The 23,212-nt window shown below is 53.4% G+C and overlaps 1 protein-coding gene and 1 pseudogene across 2 annotated transcripts; both read left to right on the top strand.

Moving 5' to 3' along the window:
* Nucleotides 1-8,210: 8,210 nt before the first annotated feature.
* LOC307063980 (large ribosomal subunit protein uL16-like) lies at nt 8,211-9,332 on the top strand (annotated as a pseudogene). Its single transcript has 3 exons — nt 8,211-8,267; nt 8,434-8,476; nt 8,750-9,332. The product of its transcript is annotated as a large ribosomal subunit protein uL16-like (transcript).
* A 3,522-nt stretch (nt 9,333-12,854) lies between these two features.
* NT5DC4 (5'-nucleotidase domain containing 4) lies at nt 12,855-22,632 on the top strand (the record flags this gene model as incomplete). The annotated part of the gene is given in 16 exon segments (XM_079720393.1): nt 12,855-12,869; nt 13,195-13,254; nt 14,734-14,852; nt 14,934-15,029; nt 15,236-15,327; nt 15,799-15,928; nt 15,992-16,082; nt 16,325-16,391; nt 16,513-16,673; nt 16,677-16,683; nt 17,336-17,387; nt 17,769-17,829; nt 18,821-18,997; nt 20,709-20,786; nt 22,077-22,166; nt 22,606-22,632. Coding segments are annotated over 15 exon segments (1,296 nt in total). The 3' UTR covers nt 22,606-22,632.
* Nucleotides 22,633-23,212: the final 580 nt, after the last annotated feature.

The raw sequence follows: 23,212 nt of genomic DNA, 5'->3' as shown, positions 1-23,212 counted from the left end.
CTCACAGGCAGGCGCCGGACTGCTGCCTGCCTTTAGCTTAGTCTGAATTTGAGAAATTTATGAACTGTCACCCTGATGCCTCTCTCCCTTAAAAATTAATTGAGACCTAGCAGTTTTATTCAAGAGAAAACGAAGACTCATGAAGGAAGCATTCCACCCGTTTGGGGTTGGTTGTAACCTTGGTGAGGACAGCTGCTGTGCCCGGCAGCCATTGTTCACTGTCCCTTGTGGCCTTCCAGGTCTGTCCCGTGTCACATACATGGAGGCCCTGGAGAGGCTGGTGAGCGGATGGGGGAATATCTCGTGTGTGAGAGCCAGAAGTCTCCTAAGGAAGAGCTCAATCCAAAGGAAATGGAGACCAGTATGACCAGGCTGACCCTAACCAGGGCCTCAGGTGTCAATGGGCCAGCCAGGGCCACTCTGTTCCTGTGGTGCCACTAAGCCTTTTTCCAGGTTTGGCCCTTGTAAGTGTGTGCGGTGTGTGGGCAGGTGGGTGTCCACAGTGTTTTCCAGCAGATGCTACAGTGGATTTGGGGACCAGACCTGGGGACAGACAGGGAAAGGGCGGCTGGGACCGACAGCCTCATTGGAACAGGGCCTGCGAATAAACTAGCACAGCACCATCCACTTTGCAAAATAGTTTTTCTTCACTGTTTCACAATCATTCACAATTGAATGACTTTCCTGTCCATGGGGCATGGGTTCCCTCCCCTCCCAGACTCCATCAGCCTCCCTGGGATCTGCTTCTCCCCTGCACCACAGGGCCTGGTCCTCTCCCAGGCTGCTCCCCATCTGCAATCTTCAAATCCCTCATCCTTAATTTTTTTCCTTGAGGTCTAATGTACATATAATAAAGTACGTGAGATTTTTAAAAAAATATTTATTTATTTATTTATTTTTTGCGGTACGCGGGCCTCTCACTGTTGTGGCCTCTCCCGTTGCAGAGCACAGGCTCCGGACGCGCAGGCTCAGCGGCCATGGCTCACGGGCCCAGCCGCTCTGTGGCATGTGGGATCTTCCCGGACCGGGGCACGAACCCGTGTCCCCTGCATCGTCAGGCAGACTCTCAACCACTGCGCCACCAGGGAAGCCCTATATATTATTAAAAATAAATTGATTTCTTTATTTTTGGCTGCATTAGGTCTTCATTGCTGTGCATGGGCTTTCTCCAGTTGCAGCAAACGGGGGCTACTCATCGTTGTGGTGCGTGGGCTTCTCACTGCAGTGGCTTCTCTTGTTGTGGAGCACGGGCTCTAGGTGCACGGGCATTGGTAGCTGTGACACGTGGGCTCAGTAGTTGTGGCGCATGGGCTTAGTTGCTCTGCGGCATGTGGGATCATCCCGGACCAGGGCTCGAACCCGTGTCCCCTGTGCTGGCAGGCGGGTTCTTAACCACTGCGCCTCAAGGGAAGTCCCAGTACATGAGTTCTTATGCTCGATATTATGTCTGTGAGATTCCCCCATGTTATCGTGGGTAGCACAGTTTATTCTCTTCCTTACCCCATTGGATGGATAGGGCGCCATGTATTTATCCTTTCTGGTCCTGATGGGCATTTGGATTGTTTCCAGTTTGGGATTATTGTGAATAAAGATGCCACGAACATTCTTATACAAGTCTTTTTGTGGACACACGTTATGTCTTTTAACCTGATTTCCATCCTTTGCCTTCTCTGTCATTTATTGAGACCCTTGGTCCTGCAGCCCCGAGGTCAGTCTGGCTCTGTAGCCCAGTCTCATTGCTTTTTTTGGCCAAGGCTCCTGCAAGGACAGGGCTTCACACGCTGCTCCCACCTCCCTGCCCTCTGCCCCCACGCGACTGTTGTCCCCTCTTGCCACTGATGCCCCACGGGTCCAGGTCTCCTGTGACCTTGGGCCTTTTCTGACCTTGGCTTTTCTGCAGTGGTGTCCCTGCTCACAGCTCTCTCTTTCTTCCCTGGGTTGCAGGGACAACTCTTCCTTCTACTTCTCCCCTGCAAACCTGGCAGCTCCCTCTCAGCCTCTTTTGTTGGATCTCTCCTGCCTCTGTCTCTACATGGTTGTTCCCAGGCCTCTGTTCTCAGCTCTCTTCTGCTCCCGTCTCTCCGAGGGGCCCTCCTGCCACTGGGTCTTCAGCTACCACGGATGCTGATGCACCATCCCTCTCCTCAATCCCAGGTCCCCAGACCCAAAGGATTCCAAACTTATTTGGTGGCAGCCTTGATCGTCTCCGACATGAGGTTGTTTATTGTCTTTGTGGACCCACTTCGTGTGAATGAATATTCATGGGTTGCCTGCACAAATGTCAGTGGATTTGATTATGGGCTGTTGCCCTAGACTCCACCCAAGGTGTGATCGTGCATATATACAGTAAATCATGTGTTACCTTCTTAAACTTAGAAAATATTGAATTCTGAAATATATCTCCCCCCCAGGGTTTCAAGTTAACGTCGGTGGAGCTGGAACTCTCTCTCCAGCTCGTGGATGAGGCCTTTGCTCTCCCAGTGAGCCCCTGCCCTTCCTGTGTCTCTGGGTTGGTGGCCACACACTCCTCTGGCTTCTCATTATCTCAGCCTCGTTCATCTCCGGGATCCCGTCCAGTTAATCAGTTTCCAGGTCCTGAATAACCTAATGACTCTCTGGCCGTCCCTCTCCTCTCCCTTCCCCACGAATTCAGGCGCTCACAGCTCCTTCCTGGGCCAGGGCTGGCAGCTCCCGTTGTCCTAGCCGGCCGAACCTTCCCTGCACTGACACCAGAGGCAGCTTTAACACCAGGTGGATCACGTCCTCATCCTGCTCAAAATGCTACTAGGGCTCCCCACCACCTGCTGGGTCAAGGTCAAGCTCTTTATTAGGACACAGGAGCCTTTGTAATCTCGCCTTCTCCCCTCCCCCACTCCCTTTGGGCCCCAGGAACGGTTGTGTGTTCATTACAGCCCTTCTCCCTTTCACGCCTGCAGTTGCTCTGCCAGGAATTCCTCATGTGGTCTCCGGGGAGCTCCTTTCACTTTTCAGAAGAGGCTGGTGGGCCTCACCTTCTCCTGGAGCTGCACTCACCCCCCCAGCAGATGTGCTCTCCTGTCCTTCTGGCTGGCTGCCTCTGGACATCACGGGCAGCGCCCTGCTGTGCTCAGGACACCCTGTGAGGTATCAGCTTGTGAGGTGGGGGTAGAGGTGAGGGATGGTACAGTCAGCACCGATGGGCTCATCCCTCAGTGCCCTGTGCCTGGCTCAGCAGGGCAGTGCTCATGAAATGCAAAGAAAAAAAAAAAAGTTTTACTCAAAAAAAAAAAAGGAATCAATGTATGTATCGTTTTGTGTTCTGCTGTTTTCAGTTCGCAGAAGCATTTCTTTTTTAAAATTTATTTTATTGAAGTATAGTTGATTTACTATGTTGTGTTAATTTCTGCCATACAGCAAAGTGATTCAGTTCTCTCTCTATATATACATATATATATATATATATATATACATATACACACACATTCTTTTTCATATTCTTTTCCATTATGGTTTATCACAGGATATTGAATATAGTTCCCTGTGCTATACAGTTGGACCTTGCTGTTTATCCATTCTGTATGTAATAGTTTGTGTCTGCTAATCCCAAACTCCCAGTCTAACCCCTCCTTCCCCCTCCCCCTTGGCAACCACAAGTCTGTTCTCTATGTCTGTGAGTCTGTTTTTGTCTCACAGATAAGTTCATTTGCGTCATATTTTAGGTTCCACATATGAGTGATATCATATGGTATTTGTCTCTCTCTTTCTGGCTTACTTCGCTTAGTATGATAATCTCTAGGTCCATCCATGTTGCTGCAAATGGCATTATTTCATTCTTTTTTTATGACTGAGTAGTATTCCACTGTGTATATAGCTTAAACATTTTTTGAAGTTTCTATGTCATTTTATGTACTTGAATCTTCATTATTTAACCACATGTCAGAAAATGTAGATACTGAAGATAAGAAGTTAAATACAGCCCTGCATTTTACCCAGACCCCTGGGGGATTCATATGCACATTAAGTCACTGTTCACTTGAGTTATTTTTTCCATCCTTTGTGTATGCATTTTGTAAATGGTCGACATGCCTGTGCAAACACAATTTTGGGTTCTGCTTTTTTCCCCCATGTGGGAAAAGCATTTTCACAGTTTCTGAGTTCATCTTCTTAACCACAATTAGCAAAGTTTGTGTAATCGTTTAAAAATAACAGATTCACTCTCCTCTAGTTGGACATTAAAAGGGCCTCTGTTTTTTCATGAGTCCTTTTCTTGCATTTAGCTTTTTCTATTTTCTATATTCTTTAAGGACAGATTCTTGGAACGAGATGGTTCAAACGAAATGGACATTTTCATGACCAGATCTGTACGTACCAAGTGGTTTTCTGAAGGGAAGCCTCATCTCCTCGGGAGAGTGGTTGATGACACAAACACTGTGTGCAGGAGGGGGTGGTCATTCTAGGAACATGACCCATGGGACAAGCCCAGGTCCCATCCTCTCTACAAGTCCTACCTGATTCAATAACAGATATGGAGCCCGGCCAGGCTTGGAGAGGATTTACCGGATGACAAAACATCAGGATGTGATCCCTCCCTCCTGCCCTCCGCTCATTTCTACCCTGAGCTGAGCTCCTGGCAATTGCTGGGCATTTCTGTTCTTAACCCTGCCCTGCATCTGGCTAATGGACCAAGTGTAAGAGGGACCAATGGCCCCAGAAGGGAGGTGACTTGTCTCCCTCCTTTGCCCCACAAACCAGGATGGGGTGGTGACTGATACCCAAGGGCAGACTGCAGAGAAAATGGCAGGAAGTGAATTTTCCTTCCTGAATCTTCCTACAAAGATGGTGGTGGTGTTGTCTGTGGTGGTGGCCAACCTTTAGGCGGAGGGGCAGTGACAGGACAGGTGAAGGCCCCAGGGAGTGACCAAGGTTTCTAGAGAAAGTCCTTCACCCAGCTCAGCCTTCGTTTCCTTCTCTAGAAAGAGGATGATAATAAGAGTAATAATATCTGTATCACAGGGCTGAGGTGAGAATCAAATGAGAAAATGAATTTAGGACACAGTCAGTTCTGTACAGATGCTGGATCCAGAGGGATGAGATTCCCAAGGCCTGGGGTAGGGCGGCCTCAGCTTCCTACTGCACCCATAACGTCTAGTGTTGGCTGGATTTGTCAAATGACTTTTTATTTTACTTTATGTTTTTAAACAGAGGCTATTTATTTATTTTTTAATTTATTCTGGCTGCACCGTGCGGCTTACGGGATCTTAGTTCCCTGAGCAGGGATCGAACCCATGCCCCCTGCAGTGGAAGTGCAGAATCCTAACCACTGGACCACCAGGGAAGTCCCTCAAATGACTTTTGAAAGCCAAGGTCCTGAAACTTTGCTGTACATTAGACTCACCTGGGGAGAAACAATGCCCGATGTCCGGGGCCCACCCTGGACCAGTTCCACGAGACTCTCAGGGAGGGAGGGGTCCCCCCACCAGGCTGTCACTCAGCCCCGGCTGTGGCCCTCCTTGGCTTGAATGTGCCCACCTGCCCTTGCCCGCCTGCTTCCCATTCATCAGAGGTCTTAAAGCTCCCCAGGTCATTCAAACGTGCTGGCTAATGCTCCACTGCTGTCACTGAGATGCGGTGAGACCGGCATTGCGCCAGTGATGATTTGGGCACTCGTTAGCAATACAGACTCCAGGGCCCCTCCCCAGACCTGCTGAGTCAGAAGCTGCCTTTTAACCGGACTCCCGGGTGATTCATGTGCACGTTAATGTTTCAGAAGCACTGACTGGGACTCTAAGAGCGCTGGTAAGTCTGCTGGGCACAGACCTCCTGTCCCGCTGGAGTTCAGCCTCCAGGCTCCATGGGGCACCTGCGAGGTGCCTCCCTCATGGGGTTTGGAGGGTCCACAGCTGCAGCCTTTGAGGGGCCCCCTCCTGAGGCCTCAGACTTGATATGGGGTCGGTCACCTGTGGTGTCACCAGGAAGGCACACGAAAGAAGCCACACCTGCACACGAAGAGCCATCCCTGGGAGCCCCTGAGCCGCCAAGGTCGCCAGCGAGGGGACCGCCGCCCTGGCCCTGCTAGTTCTCAGCCTGCGCAGCCAGCACAGGGGTTGGGCTGCCGTGCTGTCTGGTTGACGGGGTTTTCACTGCAGCAGTGCTGAGGCCAAGAACAGTCCCTGTCTCTACAGAGGCCTGTTTTTGGTGAAATACAGCCTCTCCTGTTGTCCCGCTTCTAGATTCTGCTCCCAAAGGACCAGGTCTGTGATGGAATGTTCTAGTAGGAGCTTTGTTCCTGCCACCCACCGCGGCGCCCAGCGCTCTGGGTTAATTCACTCCTGTCCTGACAACATCGTCACCGTCCTAGCCTGGAATCAGTGGTCGCACTTGAGTCTGGTACAGCCTCTCAGGCTCTGTCACCCCTTCTCACCCAGCTCACCCCAATAGCTCATGAATCTCGAGGCCTGTTTCCCAGGGGGCCTCTCAGTCTCCTCCATCACACCGTCTGTGTCCGGATCCCAACTCTATTGCCCTCCTCTGCTTCCCACCCCCGCCCCAGGAGCCGGGCCACCCCTGTGCCTTCAGCACAGACCAACGGGCTCCAGTCCTTATGTGCTTCCTCTCCTCGCCCTCATGGCTCATCCGTCTGTGAGCTGACCTGGTTTATTTCCTAGTGTTTCCCCCACCTCCTCTTCACCAGCATCACTCCCGTGGAGTGCGGGTTCAGGCGCTTAGCATCCCTTGCCCCATCACTGCACCAGGCGCCGGCCTGGCCTCTGCCGCCCGGCCGAGCCCTCTCACGTGTCTTCCTCCACCCTGAGCCACGGAAATCCACCCCTGGCCACGCGGGAGGGTCACTCTTCTCTTACATTCCTTCACTTTCATCACCTCCAAGAGAAAGTCCCTGCCTGTCAGTGTGGCCTGGAAGGCCGGCCACAGTGCGCCCCAGCTGACACCCCAACTCCCCACCGCAACCAAGCATGTCTGTGACCCCCACAGGCTCACCGGGCTGCCGCTCAGCGCCATTGGGGGCAGCCCTTGCGTGGCTGATTCCTCCTCCAGGAAGCCTTCCCTGACCTCCCCGGGTTCTAAGGGCACAGCTTTCTCTTTTCACTGTTTCCCACTAATGCATGTCGTCTGTCTCCTTTCTTGGACTGTCAGCTACTTAAGGGCAGGTAACACTTCCTCATAGTTTTAAACCCAGCTTCTAGCATAAGCTTGGCGTGAAGCGCATACTGAAGGAATGCGTGGTGTCTGACTAGATCGATTTATGTGCAGGAAAATACTGCACATAATACTGAAATACGCCCCATTCTGACTCCGGCGCAGCTTCCCTTTGCCCCGGGACCCTCTGCTCTGGCCTGTGCTCATCCTGCCTAGCCCCCTCCGGATTCTCCAGGTCGCAGCAAGGGCAGGTGTGGGTCTCTGTCAGGGACGGGAGGAGGGACCTGTCCCTGGCAGTGGCTCTTAAGGCCTCTGGCCAGGCCTCAGGCAGGTCTGGCAGGTCTCGGATGACCTTCCATCCTGTCCCAGACCTGGCTCGGGGCCATCGTGCACCTTCCCCACTGAGCTACACAGTTCAGGGACAGGATGGCACTGTCTCCCGTGCTTCAGGCTTCCTCTGCCTCCTGCCATCCTCAGATTCCCTGGGGACCCAAGGTCTGCAGGGCTGCACAGCTGCTGAGCTAGGGAGGCCCCCGGTTTCCCAGCTTAGGTGTAAATGAGACCTCACCTCACTCCCTCAGGGGCCCATTTTACCTGAAAGTGGAGCCCCAAAGTGTTGCATTGATGTCCCACAGGGGAGCCTTGGCCCCTGCCTCCCTGCCCCCATCCTGTGCACTTGCAGGACGGTCAGGTCGGCCGTGTGGGCCATCAGCGCACACACACTCACACCCACACTCACTCACACTCACATATGCACGCACACACCACAGACTCCCAGCGACTTCCTTTATTCTAATGGCAGGAGAGACAGGTTCTTGGAAGTTTCCTAACGTCTCACCCCAGATCTCTCCTTCCACACTGCCCCACCCATTCAGGGGGCCGGCCTTTGCCCTGGGTGGGGCAGGATTGGGGCGGAATTGTATGTGGGCCCTATGTCAGCCCCAGACCCTTCCAGCAAGTGGAGTCTACCCTCCAGTCACCGTCCCTCCCCATTCACCCCGGGACGTGCTCTTTGGCTGTGTGACGTGCCCTTTGGCTGTGTGGCCACATCGGAGGGGAGGAACCCTCCAGCCGGGATGGGCTCCCACGGCCACTGCCCTGGAGGCAGCTCCCAGCCTCTGCTGTTCCTGTGGGTCAGTTTCCTTCCAGCCCCTCAGCACTGGGCCGGCTGCCGGCTACGTGAAATCCCTTTCTCCTCTAAACTAACACAAATCCTACATTTCCTGAAGATCTCATCCAGGACGCCCCTCTGTTCAAAAGCCTTCCTGATGGCTCTTTCCCTTTGGCGCGTCACTGAAGATCCTGGTGTCGCTGTGGGCCGCCGCCCCTCCCGGTGTTACCGGTATGGTGAGAACAGACTGTACCCAAAGTCTCGCTTCTGCTGAGGTGTCCCTGATGCTAAGATCTGGATCTTGTTTTTTTTTTTTTTTTGCGGTACGCGGGCCTCTCACTGTTGTGGCCTCTCCCGTTGCGGAGCACAGGCTCTGGATGCACAGGCTCAGCGGCCATGGCTCACGGGCCCAGCCGCTCCGCGGCACATGGGATCCTCCCGGACCGGGGCACGAACTCGCGTCCCCTGCATCAGCAGGCGGACTCTCAACCACTGCGCCACCAGGGAAGCCCAACATCTGCATCTTTGACCTGGGATGGAAGAAGGCAAAAGTGGTTGGGCTCCCACTCTGTGGCCACATGGCGTCACACGAGGATGAGCAGCTCTCCTCCGAAGCCCCGGAGGCTTTTCCCGTATTTGTGCCAACGCGTATGTCATGAAAAGCTGTGGCAAAGATAGTTTTCACATCCGAGTGCAGCCCCACCCCTTCCACATCATCCGTGTCAACCAGATGTTGCCCTGGGCTGGAGCTGATAGGCTCCGGACAGGTAGGCGAGGTGCCTTTGGAAAGCCACAGGGCATGGTGGCCACGGTCCACAGTGGCCAGGGTCCACGTTGGCCAAGTCATAATGTCCATCCACACCAAGCTGCAGAACAAGGAACATGTGACTGAGGCCCTTGGCAGGGCCAAGTTCAAGTTCCCTGGCCGCCAGAAAATCTGTATCTCCAAGAAGTGGGGATTTACTAAGTTTAATGCGGATGAATTTGAAAACATGGTGGCAGAAAAGCGGCTCATCCCGGATGCCTGTGGGATCAAATACACCCCTAGTCGTGGCCCCTGGACACATGGCGGGCTCTGCACTCCTGAGAGCCTTGGTGCCGCCCCCTCCTTACTCACACCCACCGATAAATCCCACTTTCCTGTCCAAAAAAATCCAAAAAGCCTTCCTGATATACTGCTCTGGTCCCCGCCTCAGTCTCCCTGTACAGCCACCCCTGTGTGAGGAAGCCCCATCTCTGGGAAGCTTCTGGTGGTCTCGAGAGAGTTTCTCCAAGCTCAGGGGAATGAAAGGCCCCTCCAGGTCCTCGATGCTGTGGACCAGCTGTGCACCAGCTGTGTGAGCTGGAATAATGCCTCCGACTGAAGGTGGAGGTGAAGTGTGAGGGGCAACAGGTGCACCCAACACCCCGGGCACCTAGGATCTGGCCACCTCTCTGAGTGTCAGGCAGCCACGGGGAACAAAGCCATCACGTGCTGGGCCTGGACACTTTCTAAACAGGCACAGCCTGGGTGTGAGAATCAACAGGCATGAGGGCTGAGTGGTCCTGTTTCCACTCTGCCCCTGGGTGGATGGGAGGCGTCCAGCTGGGAGCTCAGAAGAAAGTGGGAGCCAAAGTGACTGTTCCTGGTGGTAACATGGGGGCCATGGGACTCCTTATTTAAAAAAAATATTTTTTAAATTTGGAAATAATTCCAAGTTTATGAAAAGTTGTAAAAATAAGACATAGTTCAAAGAACATCTTTATACCTTTTGCCAAGATTTACCGATTGTTAACATTTTACTCCATTTGCTTTATCATTTGTCTCCCCAAGCACGTACACACACACACACACACACACACACACACACACGGATGTCTCTATATGCATAATTTTTTCCCTGAACCATTTGAAGGTAAGTTACACTTTTACCCTAAATACTTCAGTATTTTCCAAGAATAGAGATTTTTCTTACGGTATCAACTTTACAGATTGACATTGAGCCAGTACTTTTAGCTGCTGTCGGTCGTCTAGTCTTATTTGTTGACCTAATGATGTCCTTGGGTTAAATCCTCTTCCCTGATTCAATATCTGAGAGCAGATACGGCATTCAGTTGTCACGTCTCTTTAGCCTCCTCCATTAATCTGGAACATTCCCTTGGCCTTTCTTTGTCTTTCATGCTGTTGAAAAGTCCAGGGGTTTTGTGAGGGCTCCTGGGCAGAGGTGGCTTCTCCCAGGGGTTGACAGCACAGATGCTGGCGCCTGGGCTCTGGGCTCAAGTCCACTCTGCCATTTTTCTTTGTAATGGTGGGCGAGATGCTTAGGACTTTGGTGCCTCAGTTTTGCCATTTGTAAATTCAGAGTAATGGAAGGCCTACCCCGTAGGGTTGTTACCGAGGCCTGGCACACAGTCAAAGTAATGCAAGGATTCACTTGTTGTTACTGTAACAAATCTCTTCTGGAGGGGGCTCTGAAATGTACCAAGTCCCACAAGGGTGCCAGTGGCCCAGGGGCCAGGCCGAGAGGGCCCTGTGACAGCCTGTGGTCCTCCCCAGCTGGACCTGCAGTCAGCCAAGGGGCACTGTGGTCTGGACAGGTGGCCACATCCTGGAATGGCACTACAGACTGGCCAGTTGAAGATCCAATGGGGATGTGGCCACCTTAGCACACAGCAGTGTGGGGATGTACTGGTTCCCCAGCTGTGCCAGTGCAAGTCACATGAGACCCCACCAAGAAGTGATGGGCAACTACCAGCTCCCAGCTACCAGCGTGTCTGAGTATAAACCCCATGCTGTTCAGTCAAGCCCAGGAGAGGGCGGGGAGTTACCTGGAGAGGTGGCCTGAGAAACCACTGATGTGACGGAGTGTATGTGAACATCACTGGGTGACTTCCTTATCCTCAGGTGGAAGAGAATCTTGGGATAGACCCCCGAGTTCAGCTATGGGAAAAGCAGGATACATTTTTGCACACTCACCATGTTAACACCCAGTGGGGGGGCTGAGGAAATTTCTGGTGACTTCCCATAACCGGGTATTCCTCCTTCTGTTTCTGACCCAGAGAGGAACTATGCACTTTTAAAAAGGTCTCCCTGAGATGAGCAGAGAGCACAGAATGGGTGAAAGGGACTCGGGAAATCCTGCTGGTTTCTGAAGCTTGATTCTCCTCTGATACCCTTAATAAAGGCTACCATATATAGCCCATCGGTCTGTCCATCCAACTGTCCTTCCATCCGTCCATCCATCCATCCATCCATCCATCCATCCATCCATCCACCGATCCATCCATCCATCCACCGATCCATCCATCCAACTATCCATCCAATGAGGTAATGTACCTCCTGCAGCCTCCATACTCTTGCCTCACCATCCTAACAGTTGCTCATCTGGAATTACCAAGGAAGGATCTATTTCACTGAAATACACTTTTTCCCCCAGATAATTTTTATCCCTTCAAAAGTGCCTATGGGCTTCCCTGGTGGCGCAGTGGTTGGGAGTCCGCCTGCCGATGCAGGGGACATGGGTCTGTGCCCTGGTACGGGAAGATCCCACATGCCGCGGTGCGGCTGGGCCCGTGAGCCATGGCCGCTGAGCCTGCGCATCCGGAGCCTGTGCTCCGCAACGGGAGAGGCCACAACAGTGAGAGGCCCGCGTACCGCAAAAAAAAAAAAAAAAAGTGCCTAACTTCATTAAGTTTGGCCATTTTGTAGAGAAAATTTTCTAAAATGTATCATAAACTGGTCTTCCTTTTTAAAAGAGGACATGCCACATCCTGTAAGTCTTTCTGGATGATCCAGGTCAAAACTCTGAATGGAAGTTGTTGTGCTTTGTTGCAAAACCAGCAATTGTGGACCCTTAGGGACTATTTCCAGTTCTACACAAAATGGTTCCAATTGCTCTGCTTTTTGACACTCACTTTTGTACTTTTTTTTTTCTGATTCTGAGATTCTAGTCACCTGCCACTTCTTATAGCTCCTGGTATGCTTCTAGCAATTACTTCTTTAAATGGCCTTGGGCTGGGAAGATTGATAACCAAGTGTGTTAGAATTGTGTGTAAAGCAAGAATCTTAAGTTCTTTCTTTCTTTATTAGACAGTTTTATTATTTTTATTTTTAAAATTAATTAATTAATTATATTTATTTTTGGGCCGCGTTGGGTCTTTGTTGCTGCGCACGGGCTTTCTCTCGTTGCGGCAAGCGGGGGCTACTACTCTTTGTTGCGGTGTGCGGGCTTCGCGGTGCGCGGGCTTCGCGGTGCGTGGGCTTCTCATTGTGGTCGCTTCTCTTGTTGCGGAGCACGGGCTCTAGTCGCACGGGCTTCAGTAGTTGTGGCACGTGGCCTTAGTAGTTGCGGCGTGCGGGCTCTAGGGCGTGGGGGCTTCAGTAGTTGCAGTGCTCAGGCTTAGTTGCTCCGTGGCATGTGGGATCTTCCCGGACCAGGACACTGGGATCAGCCCCCCAGACTCCAAGACCCAGGGCCTCGCGTGTGTCTGGGCACATGCGTGTGAGCGCGTGTGTGAGCACGTGCAGGGCTCCGTCTCGACGTGGGAGTGTGCTGGGGGCATCCCCGTGAGCAAGGATGTGCCGCTGTCTCTTTCCTGAGTGGGGTCACTGTGCCCAAGTTCAGACAGTATGCGTTTGTCACAGGTGGGCAGCACGTGTCACCCCGTCGGCGTGCGTGGGCGGAGAGCACTGCCTTCCCTGCCAAGTGTACACTGTCAGGTTTCCCTCTGACAGGTCACTGCCCACCTACAGAAGGATGTCCCCTTGTGAGTGCAGGGGCTTGCCTGTGTTCTGAGTGTCACCATCCCTGTATATGGGCTGCCGTGGTGTGTGGGATATGTCAGGAAATGGGGTGTTTGTAAGATCCCCCGACCTCCATCCCAAATGCCCATCTCACCGCTGGTGCCAGTCCTGCTCCAGGGCCTGTGTCTCCCCTCTGGGCGTCCCAGGCTCTCCCCTGTCCACACAGGCCATCACTGCCAGGAGTGGGGAGACAGTGGTCCCTTCCCCAGCTACTTGCCCGCTAGCAGTGAGGCCCAGCAGCTCCCGTCTCCCTCAAACACTTCAGACACCACTGACCCCGCTGGCGCCACCCTGGGCCCTCATCTCCTCCTTTGAAGGAGGAGAAAGCCAGGACAGTCTCTGGCATCCCCTCCCTTCTCTGAGAGAGAAAGTAGTAACGATCAAGGAAGAAGAATTCATCTATATTATGCCACCTCCACTTCTAGGGCTTATGCACCCAAAGACCTCAACCACCTAGAATGTAGCAGAGAACCCAGAGTGAAGCAAACATTGGGGTTACAAAGGCAGAAGACTCGTGTGCTTTAAAAATAAGAGTGTCGGGACTTCCCTCGTGGTCCAGTGGCTAGCACTCCGCGCTTCCAATGCAGCAGGGCTGGGTTCGATCCCTGGTTGGGGAACTAGATCCCACATGCTGCAACTAAAGCTCTTGCATGCCGCAGTTGAAGATCCCACACACGACAACGAGGATCCTGTGTGCCACAACTAAGACCGGCACAGCCAAATAAATACATACACATTTAAGGAAGAAAAAAAACATATGTCCACTCAAAATAGATCTTAAAGGACAAAGCAGTACATTGGTAGCTGTTAATAGCACAGGGCTAGCTCTGTCTATATAAATAGACAAATGGGCCTAGCCATAGAAGTTCAAACTATCTGGTTATCTCATGTATTAACACAAACTGGGTCTCAGTTCCAGTTGTATTTAATGTTTTATGATCTCTTAGACTTCCCAGGCCAGGCACTTTTTGACAAACCTTTGTCCTCAATTGAGGGGTTTTTGTTGTCGGGTTTTTGTGTTTGTTTTTGTGGGTATTTGCCTCATTCCATCCCTGAGCTTTGCAGCTAGACAGATGTGATTCAAAACTATGTTCTAAGGTGTTTCCTGTAGTGGAGTAATTGGTTTGCAATAGTCAGTCATGCTTTTCCACTAAAAGGGGACGGAGGCGTGGTAAGCCACGAGATAAGCTAAAGTTAAATTGTTAGAAGAATTCCTCGATCGGAAATTATAGCTTTACGTTTTGTTGCTCTATTTCCTGAAAATAACTTGGAGATGCCCCTGATTTGTCCATCTACTGCTTTGATTCCTTGGATACCACTCATTCTTTCACATTAAGCAAAAACAAGTAATTGTTGCAGAGGTCTCTGTATTTTGCAGCTGCCCTTTTGTAAGACGCACTTTTCCCAAATAAAACAATTTTAAAAACCCATTAAAAAATATGTCCACTCAAAAACCTGTATTTGAATCAGCTCAGGAAAGAGATAACGGTGCATCCTCGCTCACGGGGATGCCCCCAGCACACTCGCACGTTGAGACGGAGCCCTGCACACGCTCGCACACGCACTCACACACATGTGCCCAGACACACGCGAGGCCCTGGGTCTTGGAGTCTGGGGGGCTGATCCCAGTGTCCTGGTCCGGGAAGATCCCACATGCCACGGAGCAACTAAGCCTGAGCGCTGCAACTCAGCCCCCACGCCCTAGAGCCCGCACGCCGCAACTACTGAGACGCTGGCCTTCGAGTTGCTGCCGGAGCGCCTGGTGTGCGTCGGGTATCCACACGAGATCCTGCGCTGCACCTACGAACCTGCCTTCCCCACCAGGTGCGGGAGCCCGCGGGGCGGGAGGCTGGGCCCAGCCACTGGCCCTGGTGCCTCATCCACAACCTCTGTGCCCTCTCCCAGGGGGCTGGCGTTTGACGCGCTCTGTGGAAACCTGCTGAAGGTGGACGCCCGCAGGAATGTGCTGCTGGGCACCCATGGCTTCTCCTTCCTCCCGGAGTAAGGAACAGGGTTGCGGGCAAGGTTGCTGGAGGAAAGACAGTGGCGGGGGGGTGACTCAGGCACACCGCAGGGGCTCGGCAATGCCAGCTGGATAAGGAGGGCGAGAAGGATGGGTAGAGGTGGGAAAGAATGGCGGGGCCTGTCTGGGCCTCTGGGAGGCGCTGGGGAGGGGCATCACGGCACCCAGCCCACCCCTTCCCTAGGGCAGAGATCTGGAGCTTCTACCCCAGTAAGTTCATTCGGAGGGATGACCTGCAGCGGTTCCACATCCTCATCACGCTCTTCAACCTGCCTGGTGAGGGCTGATGGGGGTGGATGCGGCTGGATGGGGCTGGAGGGGCTGGAAGGGGCTGGATGGGGCTGGATGGGGCTGGATGGGGCTGGATGGTGCTGGATGGGGCTGGAGGGGCTGGATGGTGCTGGATGGGGGTGGATGGGGCTGGATGGGGCTGGAGGGGGCTGGATGGGGGCTGGATGGGGCTGGATGGGGCTGGAGGGGCTGGATGGGGTGGAAGTGGGTGAGGAAGGGGGTGAAAAGAGGTTGTAGCAGGCCTGGGGGGGGCGGGTGACACACCCTGCGGGGACCCGCAGGCAAGCGGGTGAGCGGGTCTCCAGCTCGGGGACTGTGCTCTTGTCCCGTGCCCCTGGGTCTCTGACTCTGTGCTGTGAGGGGTTCTGGAGGCTGACATGGTGCACACGACATCCAGCGCTGGCCTCCGCTGCTATAGCTCGTGAGCCCTCCGTGCCAGCGTGGCTGGGTGGCCAGGCTGCCAGGGTCCTGAGCCCCGGGACGTCTCACTCCTGCTGAGGGCCAGGGCCAGGGCGTGGCGGAGCCTGGGCGGGCATCCGGCCGGGTATGGCGGGGCAGGGGCTGGCGGGGACCTAGCTGAGGACCTGTGAGCCGCGGCGGGTCAGATTCCCAGGCTGAGCGCGTGTGTCTGCAACTGCCCTCCCCGCAGGCCCTGGAGGTCCTACTTTGACCTGATCGTGGTGGACACACAGAAGCCCTGCTTCTTTGCGGAGGGAACGGTGCTGAGAAAGCTCAAGATGGTAATGCAGGGGCCGAGGCCCGTCCACCTTGACCCGTGGCCCACGCTGTGGGGAGGGAGCCCGCCTCTCAGGCTTGACCTGCCCTTGGCAGCTGCTGCTCTGCTGTCTGTCTGTCCCGGGAAGCAGGGAAACAGGGGAGCCCTCCAGGGCCCTCTGCCTCCTTCTTTCCACCCCCCACGGTTACCCCTGCCAATCCCAACCCCCTGCCCTCTCTGGCCAGGGCACCCGTCTGTCCCCTCTAGGACACGGGCAAGCTCCGCGTGGGCACCAGCATGGGGCCCCATCAGCACTGTGCCGTCTACTCTGGAGATACCGGCTCCCCGCCCTGTCCTTCCACAGGCGCCACCTCTCAGCTAGGAGCCCATGTCCCCAGGCTGCCCACCAGGACAGGAAGGGCTGTGAGTGGGCCTGTCCTCCCATGGTCGGGCAGGGTCGTCGGACGCAGTGTGCGAGCTGCTCGGGGTGCGGGGGAAAGACATCCTGTACGTCGGGGACCACATCTTTGGGGACATCCTCAAGTCCAAGAAGCGGCAGGGCTGGCGGACTTGCCTGGTGGTTCCTGAGCTGTCCTGGGAGCTGGACCTCTGGGCCTGAGAGCAGGGTGAGCTGTGGGGGGCCAGCAGGGGGCACCATGGTCACATCTTCCCCTCTCTCCTGCGGGGGGTTGGTAGTGACCGTGATAATACCGTCCTCTCTGTGGTTTGTGAGAGCAGATCTATTTTATACACGAGGAAACAGAGACCCAGAGAGGTTAAGCGGCTTGCCCAAAGTCACACAGCCAGAAGGGCTAAAGTTGAGACTCAAATCCTGTCTCCTGATTCCAGAGTCCTGCGGTGTTTCTGTAGCCCGAGGTTTCCTTCCTCACGGAACCTACCCTCCCTACCCACCCTGAGGAATCTTAGTGAGAGGGAAGTCCACTCTCCCAGCCGGGAGTGACTTGTATCCTTGGGGTCAGGAGTTGCTATGAACCCAAACAATCCGGGCTTGTCCTAAGGGCTGGGTTTGAGTCATTGCCTTGTGACCTTGGTGGGTCACCTGACTCCCTGTCAGCTTCCTCAACCGTCCCTGCTCTGCCTTGGGTAGAGTCTCCCTCGATGCGCCCCCTGCTGGAGAAAGGGTGAAGGATGTTATACGCTCAGCAGGGGGAGCCTAGACCCCAGTGACCTTTCCACCCTCACCTCAACTAGCCGAGCTAGGCCTGGGACAAAGGTGGGCAGGGCTGTCAAGCCCCCTGTCCCCTGTCCACTTTTCAGAGCGAATGGAGGAGCTGAAGAGGCTGGACATGCAACTGGCGGACCTGTACCAGTGAGAGCCCTGACCTGTGACCCCTGCCCGGGGAGGGGAGCAGGATGGAGGGTAATGGTCCACGTCCAGGCCTGGCAGCGGGGTCCTCGCCAGAGTGGTCAGGAAATCACGATCTGTTTCAGGGTGGGCTTCCCTAGTAAACTGGACTTTGGGACCCCTCTGACCCCCTTGGGACACTCACACTGTGACCTCTAGGCCCTTCCTGCTGACCCCCCAGCCTGGACTGAGGATGCTTCCCATCTCACTCACGGGCACACACCCAGCCCAGTACCCCCCACTGGGTGCCCGTAGGGTGTCCCGAACTCGATCTGGGGAGGGTGTGCCTGGAGCCTGGGGGGCCGGCTCCTCTCTTCCTGGGTCATGTGGTCATTTTTGCACCAGGCACATGGATGGCAGCCGTTCTGGGCTGCCACTCATCAGCTCCACCAAGAGGGAGATTCGGGTAAGAGCGGGGTGCCGAGGGAGGAGGCGTTGGGCCCAGCGGGGCCGAAGGTAGGGCTTGTGCCTCCGGGCTGCCTGACCGGATCGCTCCGTCCCAGACCCCAGAGCCCAATTACGACTCCCCCAGTCTCCAGGAGCGCCACCTGGCCTTGTCAGCCAGCGCCCCCTGCTGGCCGTATTCCGAATGACAGCAGTATGCTCTTAAAAGGGCCTGCAGGGTGATGGGTGAGGCTTAGCCAGTTCCTCAATCCCCACCGTTAACCTTGAGAAGTGCCGGCCTCCTGGGTTGGGTCCTCATGTGACCGACTTCACCCGGCTAGCGTCTGGGGTCAGCCAGACAAGGCGCCTGAGAAGACGGGATCTAGGGCCGGTGGACAGGACATGTTCCCTTGTGGTGTTACTTGACCAGTCACCAAAGCTGGGAGAGTCCCACAGGCCAATCAAGGGGATTCAGGCCACTTGGCCTTCCCAGGCCCAGCTGGGACCAATAGTGAAGGATCGTTGCTGAGCCTCTTGTAGGGTATTTGATCCTCCCGCAGCCCCGCGAGGTGGGCTGGGCAAGGATCGTCACCCTTATTTTACTCACGGGGAAACCGAGGCACAGAGAGGGGAACTAGCATGTGCTGCTCAGTCACTCTGGGAGTAACGCCTGGACCAGTTTTCTAGACTCTAAAAGACGGGCCTGTGATGCGGGGGCGCCTGTTGGGGGGGCTGGAGTGGGGACTGGGCGAGTGGGCCTCCTGCAAAGCCCTCTGAGGAGGCATCACAAGGTAAGTGATGCTGAGAATTTAGTGCAGGGTGGTCGCTCTCCAGGGCCAGGCAGGAAACTAACTGTGAAGCGGGAAGTGGGGTCCTTGGCAAAGCGGGGAGCTGTCCCACTTCCCAAAGACCCCGGCTGGCCGGGCAACAGGGCGGCCCCTTCCCCGTCGTGGGCTGCAGGGGCCGGGGGTTGGGGGGAGGGGTGGGGTGGGCGGGGATGGGATCTCTGCCAGCGAGTCACCCAGGAGCTGGACCAGTGCTCCAGCGCGATGGGCAGCCTGTTCCGCTGCGGCTTCCGCCAGACGCTCTTCTCCAGCCGGCTGATGTGCTACGCCGACCTCTACACGGCCACCTGCCTCAGCTTCCTGTACCTCCCGCTCAGCTCTCTGTACCGGGCGGCCCCGGAGCTGGTGGGTCCCTGCAGAACCCCCCCCTGGCATCCCTGACCCTCCGTCCCAGAAGGATCCACTGGTCCCCAGCCCTGCCAAGAGCTTTTGAGGTCACCAGACCCACGCTCCCTCCTCTAGGCACAAGCGGGTCAAACCCTTGCAGATAACTGTCCACACGGTTAAAAAAAAAAAAAAAAAAAAAAGCTCTAGAGGGGTTGCGGTTGTATAGATACGATGCCTCTGCTGGGAAGTTTTCCTCCTGCCCTCCTGCTTTAAACTGAGACCACATTATCTCGCTAGTACATATGATACTGGTTTGAAGGAGGAAGGCTATGGTCTCCCTACCCTCAGTACACATACAGTGATCGCAGAGGAAGTGGACCAAACATCAGTCCATACAGTAAATGCTCCAGCTGGTTTTCCTCTGGAAGCCCTGGAGACACTTCTGGGGCAAGAGCTGGGAAGTGGAGGCGGTGAAGACGCCATGGAGTTCATGGGGGCCGTGGGACTGACCAGTGCAGAGCTCCCCGGAGGACACCCGTCCCTCTCCCAACAGGCGGTCATTATTTCCGTCGTAGATGGTGTGCCATCTGCACTCAAGGATCTGGACTTGAAACTAGTTCTCTGGGGCTCCCTGAGCCCTGCTTTTCTTGTCACTCTCAGCTCCCTTCCTGATATTTGAGAGGAGGAAAAACTATTTTGTTTCTGGGCTGGGTGTTTGTTTTTTAAAATCGATTCTGCTGAATGCTTAACTCAGCAAAGTAGGTTTTCTTCCCATTTTACCACTGGTGAATTTTACGTGCAGAGAACCTAAGTAACTTGCTGTCACACTGGTAGACAGGCTGCAGAGTCAGCATTTGAACCCAGGGCTGCTGAACTCAGGGGACAAGCTCTGCCGCCTGCATCACCCTGCCACATGCTGGGGGAACTGAGCTCTCACCGTGCAGCTTCATCCCTTCTCTGGGCATGCATGCATGCATGCATGCATGCATGCATGCATTTATTTATTTATTTATTTATTTATTTATTTATTCATTCATTCATTCATTCATTCATTCATTCATTCATTTATGGCTGTGTTGGCTCTTCGTTTCTGTGTGAGGGCTTTCTCTAGTTGTGGCAAGTGGGGGCCACTCCTCATCGCGGTGCGCGGGCCTCTCACTATCACGGCCTCTCGTTGCGGAGAACAGGCTCCAGACGCACAGGCTCAGTATTTGTGGCTCACGGGGCTAGTCGCTCCGCGGCATGTTGGATCTTCCCAGACCAGGGCTCAAACCCGTGTCCCCTGCATTGGCAGGCAGACTCTCAACCACTGCGCCACCAGGGAAGCCCCTCTCTGGGCTTTTAGATGAGCAGGGCTGGAGACTTCCTGTTGGCAAAGCTGGGGGTCCGAGGCATAGTTATAGTGCTGTTAGACATTGTTGCTAAAGTAGATACCAGACAGGTGAAGAAAAAAAGCATCCCGAGCACCCAGGTGAAACAGTTAAAAGAAACCTGACCTTTACCCCGCTGTGCTGCCTGGGATTTTTGAGGAAGTGAAGTCCATCTGCCAGAACCTTCCTTCTCCAGCTGACCCTCCCGGGCTCCTTTTTCTGTGACATCACTGGGCAGGAAGCTGGCAGCTGGGGGCAGAGGATGGAGCTGGGGGCGGTGTCTATGCATAACTGGGGACTCCAGGAAGGCCTCACCACTGACGGAGCTTCTCCACCTCCTGTTGCATTGGTCCCTACAGATGCCCCATGAGTCAGCAGCAGAACCAGAATGGGCCAGTCTGGGTCCCGCCGCCCACCTCCTCTCCTGCAGCCAGAGGGTGAGTTGCTGGGAAGTGGGAGGAGCCACCTGGCTGGCCCAGGAGCTCAGCGACTTAGGGGCTACCCCGGGGCTAGAGCAGGGGTCCCAATGGAGCTGTATCAACCCGAGCGGGCATCTGGGAGATTTGCAGGAGCTCTTTTGCCTTCCAAGTGCAATCATTCCTGAGTATTTACATAGAAATACATATTATTTTATTATACATTGCTTTTCATTTCTCCTATGTTATAGTTAGGGTATTATATTGATTTTTAAGATTATAGAGACAATCATATTATCTATGAATTTCAATTCAGGATAGAAAAGAAGAAATGAAAATATTTGTTTTATGTATTTTTTTAAAATTGAAGTACAGTTGATTTACAATGTTGTGTTAGAAAATATTTGGATTTAAAATGAGGCATTGGGTCCAAGGGGGCCGAAAACCACTGGCTGTCAGCCCAAACTCACAGGTTCTGCTCAGCGGGGTCAGCTGACTGTACTGGGGCCCTGCACCTCTCCACACCAGTTCTGGCTCAGTTCTCTGACAGATCCGTCTCCGCCCTGGGAGAGGTTGCAGAACGCTGGCTCTCCCTGGCCAGGCTTCCTCTCCAGGCAGCTTTTATGGACACAATGTGTAGGGGCTTCTGCTTTGACCCCTCTCTTACTTTGTGCTGCCTGACTGCCCTTTGAGTGCAGACTCCAGTTTTCCTGAGGGGCAGCCTCAGCTCCTAGCCTGGTTCTGTAGCCCCAAGCCCTGCAGGAGCGTTCCTGTTTCTACCCTGGCCTTCCTGGGCCTTGATTTTCAAAATGCCTGTCTCATTGGTTCCCCTTAGATTGGTGGCTTCGGGCTCAGTGTGCATTCTTCCCACTGTTTTTTTTTTTTACCAAGCACCTCCAGCATGCCCGACAAGGTAGAAACTGAATTGTAAGCCACTTTACTGCTGCCCAGGAGAAGCTCAAAATTCAAGCACTTCAATACTTTAATCAGTGCTTTGCAACTATTTTTCCCTGCCAGCCCACCAAAGGGCTGGGCCCACTCCCATCTGCAACTGCGCGTTCTCTGGGGATGTGTTGGTTTCTCTACCGCTTCAGCTCCATCCCAGCCCAGACTACGGCATTTTGACACATTTTCTACCCCTGGTTGGGAGTCACTGTGTGAACCTGGGAAAGTTCCATAACCAGCTTTCTTTGTTTCTTATAAGGCTGAGGGCAAAGAGAGAGGCGAGGACCAGGAGGGCTGCACGGAGGCAGCCTGAATCCAGGACACAGGCCGGCATGGTGGTCATCTTCCACTTGAAATATTTTTCAGATAACAGGAAAAATATGGAAGAGAGAAAAAGCAACCATATTGAAATCTCCTAAATGTAACAGATTTGGAGCCCAAGAGCACTTCTTTTAGGTAGGAGGAAGGTGTCTTGCTCTCATCCTGGAAGGCAACCCTCCCTGGCCTCTGGGCCATTTGTGTGTAACAAGTGGAATTATTTTGGCCAGTTCCCCTGAGTGTATCATTTCACATCCAATTTTATTTCTATCCATTTCTTTTTAAAAATATTATTTCTGGGACTTCCCTGGTGGTCCAGTGGTTAAGACTCTGCACTTCCAATGCAAGGGGTGTGGGTTCGATCCCTGGTCGGGGAGCTAAGATCCCACATGCCTTGCAGCCAAAAAACCAAAACATAAAATAGTAGCAATAGTGTAACAAATTCAATAAAGACTTAAAAAAAATGGTCCACATCAAAAAATAAATAAAAATAATATTTCTGTGCACTTTTGATTCCATTACTAGTAACAATAATACCTAATTGGCTATAGATGACCTCATTAACTGTTCTTTCCAGGTCACTATGAAAGACAGCGAGATGCCCAGAAATCTTTGAACTTGATGTATACATGCATTAAAAACTGTAAGTCCTACTCGTGATTTAAAAACTTGATTCTTTATTTTAGTCGGAGCTCCTCCGTGGTGTTAAGCCCTGGCCTTTCTTGTTCTGTGACTGATTTGAGTTCACGTTTCCTGTTAGTGTATCGTCTGGCATTAATATTGGAGGCTTAGAAGGAATATATTTACATGTTTGAAATGACAAAACAAACTCTTGAAGGAATTGGTCTGTGGCACAGCTCACTAGTTTTATTTTCTGTGGATAAACAAGGGAAACATTTGGAATATCTGAGGATAAATAAGGGACAACAGGCTGCGTGCTCAGAGAGTTCACAGTCTTTTTTTTTTTTTTTTTTTTTTTTTTTTTAAATCTCTGTGCATTTCAGAAGCTTCCAGGCCTTTCACTCTTCTTCCTGGGTTGACTTTTGGGTCTCAAAGTCCTGCAGGGGTAGGTTCTCCAGGCAAGAACTGGGTATGCCTGGCCTTTTGTCTTTAAACACTAGATTTTTATTCAAGGGGTAGAGGATAGTATTTTACCGGGAAAACTGCTCAGACCCTAGGGCCCA

Source organism: Hyperoodon ampullatus (genome assembly GCF_949752795.1).
Source record: "Hyperoodon ampullatus genome assembly, chromosome: 15".
Lineage (NCBI taxonomy): Eukaryota > Metazoa > Chordata > Mammalia > Artiodactyla > Ziphiidae > Hyperoodon > Hyperoodon ampullatus.
The sequence above is the reverse complement of the archived record's forward strand: the minus strand, read 5'-3'. Positions and strand labels throughout refer to the sequence as shown.